The sequence below is a fragment of the Melospiza melodia genome, chromosome 1 (assembly GCF_035770615.1).
Source record: "Melospiza melodia melodia isolate bMelMel2 chromosome 1, bMelMel2.pri, whole genome shotgun sequence".
Lineage (NCBI taxonomy): Eukaryota > Metazoa > Chordata > Aves > Passeriformes > Passerellidae > Melospiza > Melospiza melodia.
In genome coordinates, this window is record NC_086194.1 from 21,853,512 (window position 1) to 21,867,189 (window position 13,678).

The following is a 13,678-nucleotide window of genomic DNA, read 5'->3' on the forward strand; positions in this document are numbered from 1 at the left end:
CAACTCTGTGGGTGTTCAGGATGTGCATTGTCAAACTATTCACAAGAATTGCATTTGTAGCCTTGCAAGGCTTTGTGTAGAGTATAAAGGGGGCAGCCCAGGGCATTATATCCTACTGGTAATGCACACAGGCAGGAGTGAGACTGATGCCTACATGTAATACCCTGCTCAGGAAATAAATCTCAAGTACTTAGCACAACCATCCCCTTTTAAAACCTAAGACAAAGAAAAATCATGGGAAAATGGTGTGGGTTCGACAGGATGGTTTAAAGATTTTAGCAGGCAAATATTTCATTAGCATTGGCTACACTCAGAGAAGAGAAATGTGCCAGCTTTGCAGCAGTCTGCTTGATACAAGATAGACCTAATTTCTGCTGTTTTGCTCATTGCTGATAATCTAAGGACTATGAACATGATGCCCTGCTCTTTTATAAGATTACAGTTTCTTGTTTATGTTTCAACATTTGTCAAGCTCCAGCTGAGCTACTGAAATTAAACCACAAGTTGCACTTGGTGGTCTGTAAAGGCAGAATGACAGAAGGAGGAAGGGAGAAATTATTCTGAACACAGGCAGGACAAGCAAGGCTGAGTGCTGCTACACCACTCATAATTGTTTAGCATCCTCAGGAACATCCACATGTCCTGGTCTGGATCCACGCTGATAGGTGCTCTGTAGATTTCAGAATAAGAGGTAGCTTGTGTTACTGTTTTCATAGCCTAAGAGAGAGAAAACACAGCACGCAAACACAGGAACTATGTAGAAATGGCACATAAAAGAAGACATGAAAAGGCAACACGTGTACTTGTAGTTGCATACACTACTGTCAGCTTTATACAAAATGTAATGAAATCTACCATCTTTAATAAAATAATCTGTTTCCACTGATTTCAGGAGGATCTCAAACATGCTTTGGAGTCTGGATTGACCCTACATAATTTTGAACAGTGAATTGGCACACATTAAGAGTCAAGTTGTTGCTCTGCTCCTGTGCAATCATATGCTGCCCTATGAGCTACTTAGACCTAACACCACACAGCAGCTTACTTCACCCCTGTCTCAGCACCTGTGGTGCTGAAGTAGTTACCTTAGATTGGGTTAAACTGGATTTGGTGCCCAAGGAACCAGATATGGTTCAGTCAAATACTATCTGAAGAAATCTGTAAACCAAAATTCCTTCCTACTCCAAGAAGAATTTGCCCACTCAGATAATTTCCATATTCAGGATGTAAAATTTCAGTAGACTGCTGTCATGCTTTAGGAGTGGTACTCCCCGGTTTAGTTTTCCCACTCTGACTCTAAACCATGCACTGCTTGCTTACTTCCCTGCTTTCCCATCCCTCTCAACCTGCAACAGGATGGAAATAAGAATTGAAGGTACAAAATGTGAAGATCACGAGTTGAGATAAGAACAATTTACAGGAAACAGCAATGAGATAAGAAAATTAACAGTAACAGCAACAATACTAATGGCAGAGGGTACCAGAAAGGAAAGATGGACAGGGAAACTCCCTAATATCAGCTCCCTCTGCCAGACTTACTCAGCTGGGAGGAACTTCCCTTTCCCTGCCTCAGGTAATAATGTGAGCTGTTATAGAGTAACCTCCAGGTCCTGGTCATGCCTCCTCCAGGCTACTCCCAAAACTTAACCCTTTCCTGGCCAGACCCCGGATGACTGTCCATCTATCAAGCCATCCATACCTATCCAGCAGCTTGTCAGAATCTTTTTGTGCTGTTTTACTGATGTTCAACAATCCACTCTGAAGCAGCAGTGTTGGCTCCCGTTTCCTCTTGTATTTATCTCAGTCACGTTATGCTACCTAGGAATTTGGCTGAAGCTATCATTAGCAGAAACGGCAAAATAAAGTCTTTGCATGTAAATGGGTCTTCCCTGTGGTTTGGTCTTGCTGTAAAATGGAGTCACTAATTTCATTAAACTTGAGACAACAGAAAGCACTGCTTGCCTTTTATTTTTTCTGCTGTTTTACAAATATTTTTTAAGATGGTTTTGGTAAGTAGTCTTTGGCATTAGTGCTCCAGATTCACAGCAACATGCTCAAGCAAGTGATAGTGTTATTGCTGTTATGAATAGAAACTGTAGTGAAGCTCAAATTTTAGATGATTAAGATATGCAATCTGTATGTTGACAGTGTCAGGTCCTTTCCAAACAATAATTAAAATTTGTAACTTCATGTGTGTAGTACCTCAGAGTTTGCCAACAGAGGAAGTGCACATTGTGAATGAGTTGGGGTTATTTGAATCAGTCTATTTTTGCTGTCTTGGGGCCCATGAATTTTCATCAGCACTTCCCAACTCTTGTGCTGTATGTGATCAGGCTTGCTTCAGGGCAGTGTTCATGATTTTCTAGCTGCAGAATGGAGATGCTTCTTCCTTGGACAGCTGAGCCCATTGTTTTCTACAGGCTTCAAGCATCCCCTTATAACTGCATCCTTTCTGTTTTCCCTGGTCAATTAACCTTTTACTTGAATTCATCTTTTTCCTTAACTGGCTTTTCTTGGGAAGAATCTCCGCAGACAGTTCAGAATGACCCTTCTCTCATTTTCTCTGCCCTTGCATTTTAATGCCACTCTGAGTCACAAGCAGAGCCATTCAAGAACATTTTATCCTTACTAAATGAACTGTTCTCTAGCTGAATCTAATGATGCAGAGAGCCTATGAAATTTTGCAGTGGTTAAGAAGCAACCTAAAGAATGGTTGATCACAGGATGAGACCATCAGGATAGCTGTTGGCACATAAGGGGGACATTTCATTGGTTGTTTTATTAATGCTGTTTTCCTTAAAGTAATTCTTTCTTGTTTGAATTTGCTGTCATATTTATTCTTTTAGATGTTATCTTTTTGAAATATTGTAGACATATGACCATTTAGAGCTGCTCCAAAGATGCATATTATCTGTGTTTGTTAGATCAACGATGGTACGGCCAGCACTGCAAGTACTTCATCTTCAGAGCCAATGTTAAAGTGCAAACACCAGAACTGGGCAGTGTCCTGGAATTTTCTGTGTAACCCTCGGTGTAAGCTTTGGTAGAAAGCAAGTGGTTTCCTACATAGAAAGTTTGTCCCTACATTTGAGGGATACAATAAAAAATACCTGCATCAGTAGAGCTCACCAGACTGCCACCTCTTTAAGTGCTGTGTCACAGTAGGGAGCAGTTGGCTGCAGAGATGAAGTAAGTGAAAATGACTATTCAAAAGTGTCTTCCTGTTAAGCCTGACAGTAGCTGAAAGACAGATCTGGTGCTTTCAGAAGGAAAAGTCTATCAAAGAATGCTGATAACAAGAAAAAGTGAGAGAAGAAAGGACTGGATGTTGCAGAAAGGATTAAACGATTAAATTTGCCATCTTCAAGGAGAGAAATGAGAGGCACAGGAATGGAAACAGTTTTGAGCTGAACAGAGTTGTGCCCATTCTTAAAAGTTAGGCTGATGTTCCTTCAATGAACAAATTAGAAATTAGTATTTTGTTAAATTTCTAGTGCATCAATCAGTAAGGTAATAGAGGAAGAAAAAAACATAGAAAGAAAATTTACAATGAGTGCAGCTTAGAGACTGGACCATAGCCAAGAAACTTATTAAAATGAGTAGATTTCCTAGAGGTATCTTGAGTATAGAAGAGGAATTTCATTTAAGAGTTTGTGTCTTCAGTTTCTTTGCAAACTGATTTCATCATGTCATAAAGCAAATAACTTCCATACTTGTCCTAAGGGAGACTAGGAGTAGACGAGAGAGGTCTAAGAGAAAACCCCAGAGAGAAATCACTTCCTAGGCTAACAACAAAGAAAAAAGCTCGAGAAAATAAACTAAGACTGAAGGGATAATATTGTGTTGAAAGAGCTAAGGAAAGCCCAGACTCATTGCTTCCCGCTTGGGAGTAGCAGGGACTGAGCAAATATTTAGTGAGACTGAGGAGCCTTCCAAGCAGAGCCTGAGAGTATATGATGTATTTTGTACAAGGTATGGAAAGGAGAGTATGGACGAGAGTGTGGGTATCCCCAGAAGGAGAAATACAAAAAGGTTATTACTACTCTTTGTCCACATGAAGATCTACAGAGAGAAGTTTGCCAAGTCAATTAAAATCTTTGATAACTGATGTTAGCCTCTGCTGCTCTGTAGAGCCTCAGACAATGAGAGAGCACGTTTCACACTTGCTTCCCATTTAGGTAATGGTCTGTGTGCTTGGCTTCTTTTCAAGAAGATAGCATCAGAGTGTGTGTTAGGCTTTATCACAAGGACAATACACTCTGCTTGAGTTTCATTTTTGGACTGCTTAGCTGAAATGCAAACCATAGGAAAAAATGTATACTGCCATGTCAGCAAAAATTAAAATAAGAAAAATGTTGCTGGTATCTACTGTGGTTTGAATTAAGAGTTTGGGCTAAAGTCAACCATTGTTTGTGAGTAATTCAGTGCATTTCAGTGTACTGGCCTAAACTGTACCAGCATGTGCACAGAACTTTGCTCCTGGAATATTTGTGAAGCATCTGCACAGAGGGAATTTTTTTGCCACTCTGTATTATGGGAAAACTATTTCTTTGTCTGGTATGACAGGACTTTTATATATGTGTGAATTCCATTTCTAGTAATTATCATGAACAAGTGGAAAAGAAATTACAATAAATCAAGTCAACATGGGAAAATTTCAGTCAATGTGTATTTCTAATCTGCAAAATGCTCTTGAAATCAATGCTCCTAACCTCTGTTTAGGATCTACTGTTGAACTTGCTTTACTTGCTTCATTTTTGTTCATTAAATGTATTCCTTTCATTGCAGATCAGAACATCTGTCATTTGGTCCACCCCAAATGTGTCCTTTGAGATCCCTTTGTGGGTTATAATACTAGCCATTCTTCTTGGACTACTAGTACTAGCTCTGCTGACCCTAGCTTTATGGAAGGTATGTTCCATTATTTCTGTTACTGTTGCCTTAAAAAAACCACCAAAAATACTGAAAGATTCTAAGAGATAAAAAGAGAGGTTAGAATTTTGTGATCTTTAACAGTTCAGAGCAAAAGCAACATTACACGTGTCTTTTTTGTTTTGGCATATCTGACATGCTAGTGTCATTGACCTTTATACAGGGAACTTGTTTTCAAAGTCCTCCTTTATTATGGAAACCTGGTTACAAATGGGCATACAGAGTTTGGCTCTGTTTCCCAAGACCTCTGATCCTCTATTTCAGGATGTTTAGGTTCAAAAAGAAGTTGCTCTAACTTTGTTTTCTCTGAATAATTCAGGAATTTCCAGTTTTTGTCAGCATGGAACAACACTTGCACTTCTGAGAATTAATTTTTAGAGGATTTCCTTTTATATTAACATATCATATATTTTGTTTGTTTAAAATTTTCTATTTTTGTATTGGTTGTTACACTCCTTTCACAAGTTTTAAGACAAATTACTGGAAACTGCTATATTACAAGGAGCCAGTGTAGCTTATGTACATCCTCTCAGTTCACATTAAAAATGAGATTGAAATAATTCCTTACATTAGGATATGGTTCATCTGTCTTCAGCTGCCTAAAGGTTATGGTTAGGTCTACAGCCTATGCTAACTTCCCAACTTCATCTGGCCAGGTAGCAGCAGCAAAAAGTTATATCTAAACATGCAAGGAGGAGAGAAATTACCTTTTGGTGGTACTTTCCTTTAACCACTTTTGAACTTCCAACCTTTCAATTAAAAGAATGAATGTTGGACAGTTTAAGTAAGGTGGGAAGAATCTCACCTTCAGTGATCTTTAGACTAGGTCACAACACTGTCCTGTGGACTTTTCCCAACACATTCTCTTTTGATTACTGCTTGTCAGTCTAAACCTCCTTTCTGAATGAGCACATTGCTGAACTGAGAGTCCATACCAGCATTCAGGCCAACTTTACATCTCCTGCAAAGACATCTTTCATATAATTTGGATTTTTAGAGCTGTGCTTTGGAACTCAATGCCTTGCATCTAAAACTGTCATAGGGAATGATTTGGATAGAAATAAAATGTCTTCACAGTCTCTCAGCCTGCTATACATTATGCCCAGCATTTCAGGTTGAACAATCAAACTGCAGCTAAGTCTTCCTGTGGTTGTCTTACCATGACATCTTTGTTTCTGTTGATTTATTCTGCAGTGTGGCTTCTTTGACAGAGCTAGACCTCCTCAAGATGACATGGCTGACAGGCAGCAGCTGACAAATAACAAGACTACTGATGCATAAAGGAAGAGAGTGACAGTTCAAGTCAGAATCCTGCCTGAGAGACTAGAAACATGACGAGGATTAAATGAAAGATTCCTTCCAACCAGTCTTCCTTTGTACCTGCAAGTGACATGTTGTCGATCTGATCTATGCAATGTTCTGAGAACATGCCACATGATGGCCATCCTTGCCAAAGAAAGTAACTTATCACTGCCTTACAAACATATTTTCCACTGAACAGAATGTTTATCCCATATTCCAGTCAGTGTACGTTTCAGCAGATGCTTCTGAGCACATGTGGTATGCTGAGATGCTTCCAGAACAAGCCCAGATCTCTCAAGGAGAGAATGCCTTCATTGCTGGATTGGCTAGAAGATGAAGCAGGACAAACCTTCTGAATGCTACTGTATCATGCAGAGTATCTTTGAAACCTCCCTAAGAACTTCTATGAAATTATGGCTCAGGGAGACAGGCAATATATCAGTACTGTGAAAGTACTTCTGAAACACAAAGGTAATCTATAAATACCTTTATAGATGGGGCACAATTATTTATTTTTCCACCTTTTTGTAATAAGTATCTGATATAATCATCAACATAGATTTTGAGAGAAGGAAAAATAATAGAAATCATGTACTTACTTTGCATGTAAATAGAAGAGTAAATGCATTGTACACCCAGAACACAACCTCCTTGGCTATGAGGTGTTTTGCAAAGCATAAAATTTATGGAACACTTTACAAGATGAGACATATGATAAGCAAGTACATGTTGTATCTCTTTCAGCCCAGAGCTGGCAGTATCACATCAAGATAACTAAATCCATGCACAATATAGAGCAGGGATGAGCTGCCCTGTTCTTGCTTTGCTGATGGCTGGCAGCTGTACACTGACACAGGTTACAGACATTTCTGAAACACTGCTTTAAATTATCACAGCCACACTGGTGATATTGAAAAGGCTTGGGGGGGGTTGGGGCTGGGGCAAAATTTCTTGGTCTTTGCCCTGTTACTTTGTTGAAATCCCCTCTTAAAAAAGAACACTTACTGCCATAATTTTTCACCTAAAGAAATCTTTGCCTTTTTCATTTTTCAATCTACAAGCTGGCAGCATCTTAAAAGTAATGCTTTTGGCAAAGTTTAGGGCTTGATAAAATTATTTTTAAAGTCTCGCAGGAAAGGGTGACAGGATTTGTATTTATGCAGAAAAATAGGATGCCAGCCAGCCAAGCATGAACAAAAAGAAAGAAGGAGATTTTGAGGTAAAGAGTAAAAATACACAGTTAGTTGCTTTTGTTTCTTTTTTTCTGGCTTTAGTATTCCAAAGAAGGGATGTTTCTATCCTTTGCCTTCTATCAGCAAATGGTGTTTATCTCAGCAGGGGCTCTAAGCCCCGATCTGTGCAAATTTTTATGTGAAAGCTTGAGTCTTTTAGTGCTGCCTGTGAGTGTGAAATTAGCAATATAGTGTAAACTTCATGAGGAATTGTTCATTTTATGAAACATACACACCACTTGCCTTCTCCTTTTTGTTCCAATCCGTCTCAGCTTCTCAGCTGGTAAATGGCCTCATCCATTCTGCCACTTTTTAGCTCCTTTTATACAACTGGCCTTCTGCTTCCTAATACTTCAAGATAGGAGTAGTTATGAGACATTGTCACTTCTGCCAGTCTGACATGAGATTTTACAGTTTTATCATTTCTTGTATGCAGACTAACCTGGGAAATCCAAGCAGGAGCTGTGTTATATCTTCATAGCAAAGGCAAATTTGCAAGAAGACCTTTATGGAGTCTTTAGCTTATCAGATGCAGTGTGCCCACAAGACTTACAGGGAAAAGGAGACATGGGCCTCTGAACACAGAGGTGAAGCACCTGTGTGCTTCACACAAGCAAGCAGCTGTGTTTCCTAGGGATGGGGAGGCCTGACAACTTCCCAGTCCTCCAGAAAACCATTAACAGACCCCTTCCCCCAGATGGTTTTGAGCTGATCCCTTGTAGATTAGAGACATCAGCTGATAAATTCCATCACAAAGCAAGCCTGTCCCGTATTTGCACACCTCTGTATCCCATACATTCCAGGCAAAATTATCCTTCCATGAAGTACAAAAAGTGAGCTTCCAGCTTTTGTAAATATTTAATTGTTGTGTGTAGCAGCTTCAGAAATAGTATCAGCAGCTCATTGTAATCACATCATCTGCGCAACTCTGATGAAATAGCACCATAAGGAGATACTGAACATAGGACTTCTGTATGTGCAATACTTTATATTACTTATATACCTGAAGCATGTTTACACTGGTATTTGTGGTTGTTTTTTAAACTTTTGAATATACTGATAACGATTACAATAAAGGAAAAAAGGAATGGGGGGGGGGGGGAAAGTAAAACAAACACTGTGAAGTTCAGTATTTCTTGCAATGTGTTTTCAATCCTACATTGCTCTGAGGATGGGGCTAGGTGACCTAATAAGTTCTTTGCAGTTATAACTTCTACAGTTCACTTTTGAGAAATTACTCTCCATTTTAATGATGGGCAAAACATGTTCAGATACTAAATTTAAACAAAAGAAGAACTTCAGTGACTGTTGGGCCTGGCTGGAATCCATTGGCTGCAGCTGTGTAATGTCACTGGAAACCAAATTAGAGGCACATGATCTGACAAACAGTTACTTTGAGCAATACTTTGTTTTATATTTCTACATCCTTGTAGATTAAACTTCCCCCCTGGAAATGTCTGGAGTTGTGTGTTGTCAAGGACTGTAGTCTATTCCCAGCATTTGTGGATAGTTTTGGCTGCAAATTGCAAACAGCTTTGTGAAGATTTCTGTGTTTCAGTGCTTGCCAAGAGTGTTTATTCCCTGGGGAGACTGCATCCTGGATGTGGACACTTAGCAGGCAGTTGACATAATCTTTCCCCCCAGTATATTAGTGCTGTGCTACATGATAACCTCTGCCACATCCCTACACGACTGACCTTTTGTTGCAGTGATGTCAGCTTTGTAATGAGTTACTAAATCCAGCTTTCTGTAAATGTAATTCAGCCTTATTCTTCCCAATGTTTGTGGTGAGCTGCTAATTGTAGAGAACATGGGAGGAGTTCAGAGAGCAGGAGAAACAGAAGATTACTTAAAAAATTAGCCTATTAAAACTCTTTATTGCTATGACCACCACAGCAGTCTAGTAAACAGAGAGACATTCTTCTTTTATTTCCCATGCTTATTGCTGAATTTGAGAAAGGCTGCCCAGTTATTTTATCCATACAGCAGACTGTATCATATTTTCTGTTTCATGAAAATTTCAGAATTTTCATACCAGGGATCAGTATATTTTAATATATTTTCCCTTACAGATTTAAAGATATTTAGCAAATACAATTTGAATTTTACCACAGGTTAATTTTTTTATTGCCACCATTCTGTAACTCATTTTGAGTTTTTCTATTTCTCACAGCTTTTACAGGTTTTCCAAATTAGACAGCTCTTGAAAACAACACTGATTTTCTCTGTGTTTTAGCTGAGAACTTTCCCTCCATTAGCATGAAAGATCTTCTGGTAGGCATAGTTTTCATTAACTAAAAAGCCTTTTGGGAACCCACAAAACACCTAGAAATACACAGGAGAAAGAAAGCCCCAGCCAGCCATGGCCTATGGTACTCCATTGCTGCAAGCCTTTTTTTAATGAAATACCATCTGACACACTGCCTTTAGGAATTGTTTGAGTGAGTGTTTTATTTATGATTGTTGGCAAAGATCCATATTAAAGTGTAGCGTAATGGCAGTGCCTCCTAACAGTAAAAAGTCTTGAATTCAACTCGTGCAGGCACCATGATGTGACACAGCAGGAATGCTTTTAATATTGAAGGACTGTTCTTGTTTTGCCTGTGTGTTGTACTGGAGAGGCACTTAGCTATTCAAGATGCTACCCTACTGTACACAGTGACTTTTAGAAAAGAATGGAAGTAATTGTTCAAGTCGCTTTTCACATGGTTTTGTTTGTTTTCAACATGTTATTCTACTTCACCAATGCACTACATTTCATTTGGTTGTATATTGTTCTTTGTTTCAGCGAGGGTTTGTAAAGCAGACTTCAGGAACTCTTTCCAAAACTGGACTGTATCAGACAGTATTACTTTTCCAGAAGCCACTCAGGATAACAGCAGCAGAGCAGAATTCTGGATGCTGTGTGAAATGGTCAGTGCATTACAGGGGCTAGCTTGCTTTTCAGGAGTTTACCCAAGTTAATATTTAGAACTGTAATAAAATATCAATGTTAGATTCTCCATTTCTCCTGTCAAGGAGGGCCATGGTGTGCCCTGTTTGTCATTGCTGTAAAAGCCAAACACCAAGCAATTCTCACAGCAAAGCTGGGGACAGAAGGGCATGTTTTAAACTTGCACAAGTCAAATGTATAACAACCAAACCAAGTGTATGGCGAGAGCCCAACCATCATCTCTCTTGTGATGTTCTCCTGGTTATGAAGGTTAACATTTTCCCTGCTAAAGCACTCTGCCCATTTATCACAGACCTGCAGCACCAGAAAATAACCTCTGAAGCTGCAAAAAGTTTCAAAAAGTTTCCACAGATTTCATAGTCTTTGTAGAAATTTTACATTATGAATTTATAAGGTAGTTCTTGGCTCTTCAGATAGTATAAGCTTCTCTTCAGAGCCAAGAACTACCTTATACTATCTGCTATCTGTTAGCAGGCACCAGCTGACAAACCCCTCAAATGCTGGTGCTCTAAGGAGAAATGAAGCATTTTTCCACATGATCTGCTGTCTTAACTGTTTTGCTCAACTGTTCAGTGCTTCCACCAAGACCTGTGGGGGAAGTGCAGGATTTGGGTGTTAGCATGCCTTTACTGTGTGCTAGGCACAGAGTAAATTTGTGGCACAGAAGGCTTGCAGTTCAGATATAAAACAAAAAAAACTGATTTTTTTTTGTTGTTGATCTTTAATATTTTAATAGCATTTGAGAAAAGATAGGTCAGCATATTATGACCTGATAAAGAAAATAGATTTAAACTAACAGTGAAGTCTCCCAGGAGACCCAGGCTTATATTTGGGTTAATTTTTTTCCATTTTAGGCTTGGAAGAGGCATCAGGAGATAGCTTGGGTAGAGAGCATTCTGGGTTTGTTGTAAAACCAAAACATTTTGTTTTAAAGAACCAGGTCTGTAATGTTCTCCTCTGTGCCCTGTATATGAGAACAGCCACACCATTAAACTAGGGATAGGAGACATTCACAATTTGACTCAGTACACCAAGAAGAAACTTTCTTGTGGAGAAAGACAAAGACTAAATTTTCTCATGACCTAAAATTAGGAAAGATTTGTTTTTCTTGGGGAGAACAGGACCCCAAGGAAGCCCTGCCCTTCAAGCACCATGGGTACAAGAATAAACACAAGGTAGCTGCACACAAGGGACTTTCTATCAAGCAGTTCAGGAGGCTGCAGGATACATTAAACAACTTAGGGAGGAGGAGAAGGCTCTAGAGGAGAAATCAAACCTTTAAACACATAGATGTTATCACAGATCAGAAGCAACAAAAAGGATGATTAGTAAAATAGATGGATTGGAAATAAGGTTCAGCTACAGGAGATGAGAAGTTGTAAACCCAGAGTATAATGAGAATAATAATCTAATACTGTGATGTGATTTTTTTTCCACAATGGCCAACTGATTCATTGCTCATGCAAAGTTTGAGGAAGACTATTTCCCTTGTAATTAAATAAGGAAAGGAAAAATATCTGCAGCTGTGAAAGGCTTCTTGCAGTAACTGTGAATCTCTCCCATTCCTGAATGAAGGGCTGCATTCATTGACTTTGAGAGAAGGAAGGAGGTCATAAAGACATGACACTTGAAGTTTTTCCAGCTTTTGGCTTCACTGCTGTTTCAGAGTGACTTCAGTATTTGCTGAGGCACTGTGACACATTTCACTGTAGTGGTACAGACTCTGCAATCCAAAGGTAATAGAAAGGCTTTTCTTTCAAACCAGTAAAAACTAAATATTTTGTGGAAATTTTCTGTCTATGCCTGGCTTACCTAGGAAACCTAAGGAGTAAAGTGGTGTTTAACTGGGATGGTTTTATTTATCAAGTGTTGCTGCATGCACTAAGAAGCTTCTCTATACATGTAAAAAGCTTTGGTCTTTAAATCCAGTTTGAAGTAGTTAAACGGAAGCAATTCTTTGCAAACAGATGAAAGAGGCACAACTAATTCAGCAATAGAATTGAAAAATTAATTTAAGTGGTGAAGATGACACCTGTTTAATTTTGACTGTAATGAATGCTTGATATTTTCAAGGTTTACTAGTTCTTTAAGTCCACATTTAATATATTTTTGTTCTAATGAAGCACTTAGACATTATTAAGAGTGATATTTGTGTTTAGTGTAAGATACTCACTAACAGATCAGACAAACAAAGCAGTTACTCTCCCAAGAGGAGAAAATGCCAATACCATAACAGTTTTCAGTCCTTTTGACATATTTGCTTTGCCTCAAAGATTTCTGAAGCATGTTGCTCTGCTCTGTTGAGTGCTGCTTCATTAATATTATTTGATCATTGGCCCCTCCGTCAACTGGTTTGGATGGTGGAGAATCAATGCCATCTCCTCTGCATCTGCTTCTTGTTTAAAATGCTGAGGATATCTCCTGTCTCATGAACATGTCTGCAGCTTTTCAGTAATTCCCATGTGATTGATGAGAATATATTCTACTTAATTTTGGGGGAAAGGGGTGTTTAGTCTCCACCCCACTTTTCTAATGCCCATATATACACAAAAAGTCAGCCCTGCAGTATCTATTACAGATTATTTCACTAAGCAACCAGCCAAGTCTTTGTTCTGTAATTTAGCAGAACAAAGAAACCCTGAACTTGGCCCCCCAGCCATTTTAAGCAAACATCTGTGTGAAACCATTGACTCACTGCAATGTCTAAGAGGAAATCTCATAAAACGTATTGTGGACTCCTCACTGTCATCACTACAGTTGTTATGTTGTGTCAAGTGTATACTGATCTTATGTAGATCATGGTTTGGGGATTTTATTATCTAAAAATGCTTTCTCTGGAGAGGGGGAATGAACTGCAAGAAAAAATCTGGATTGTCTTTTGCAAGTACACTCAGAACTGATGAACTTTCAACTACCAGCCCCTCCTGAGCAGGTCTGCAGGAGAAGGGGAAGGGGCAGCATGGGGTGTGAGCACCACCAAGGAGAAGCAGTGCCTGGAAAGATGTGGATTGTCTCCAGCATACAGCATTGTCCAGACCTGGCGTGGAGAGGTGCTTCTGCAGCTGCCACAGGACTGAGAGGCTCTGTGCTTGCTGTCCCTTTGTCCTGAAGCACTCTCTTCCTTTGTCTGTGCCCCTTTGCTCCCTCCCCTCACTCCGTCCTGCAGTTGGTGCCTTGCCTACCCCCAGCCCCCTCCCAGCTCCTCCTTGTGCTTCCAGCCTTGATTCCCCTCAGCCCCCCCACAGCACGGTGGCAGCAG

General features: G+C 39.5%; 1 protein-coding gene across 1 annotated transcript in view; it reads left to right on the forward strand.

Annotated features, from left to right (window-relative positions):
• The window catches only part of ITGA8 (integrin subunit alpha 8), a 115,728-nt gene extending 102,555 nt beyond the window's left edge, over nt 1–13,173 (forward strand). Inside the window, exons 29-30 of the mRNA XM_063150608.1 lie at nt 4,789–4,911; nt 6,127–13,173. Of these exons, the coding sequence (XP_063006678.1) occupies nt 4,789–4,911; nt 6,127–6,213 (210 nt within the window). The 3' untranslated portion in view covers nt 6,214–13,173. The remainder of the gene's footprint in view (nt 1–4,788; nt 4,912–6,126) is intronic.
• Nucleotides 13,174–13,678: the final 505 nt, after the last annotated feature.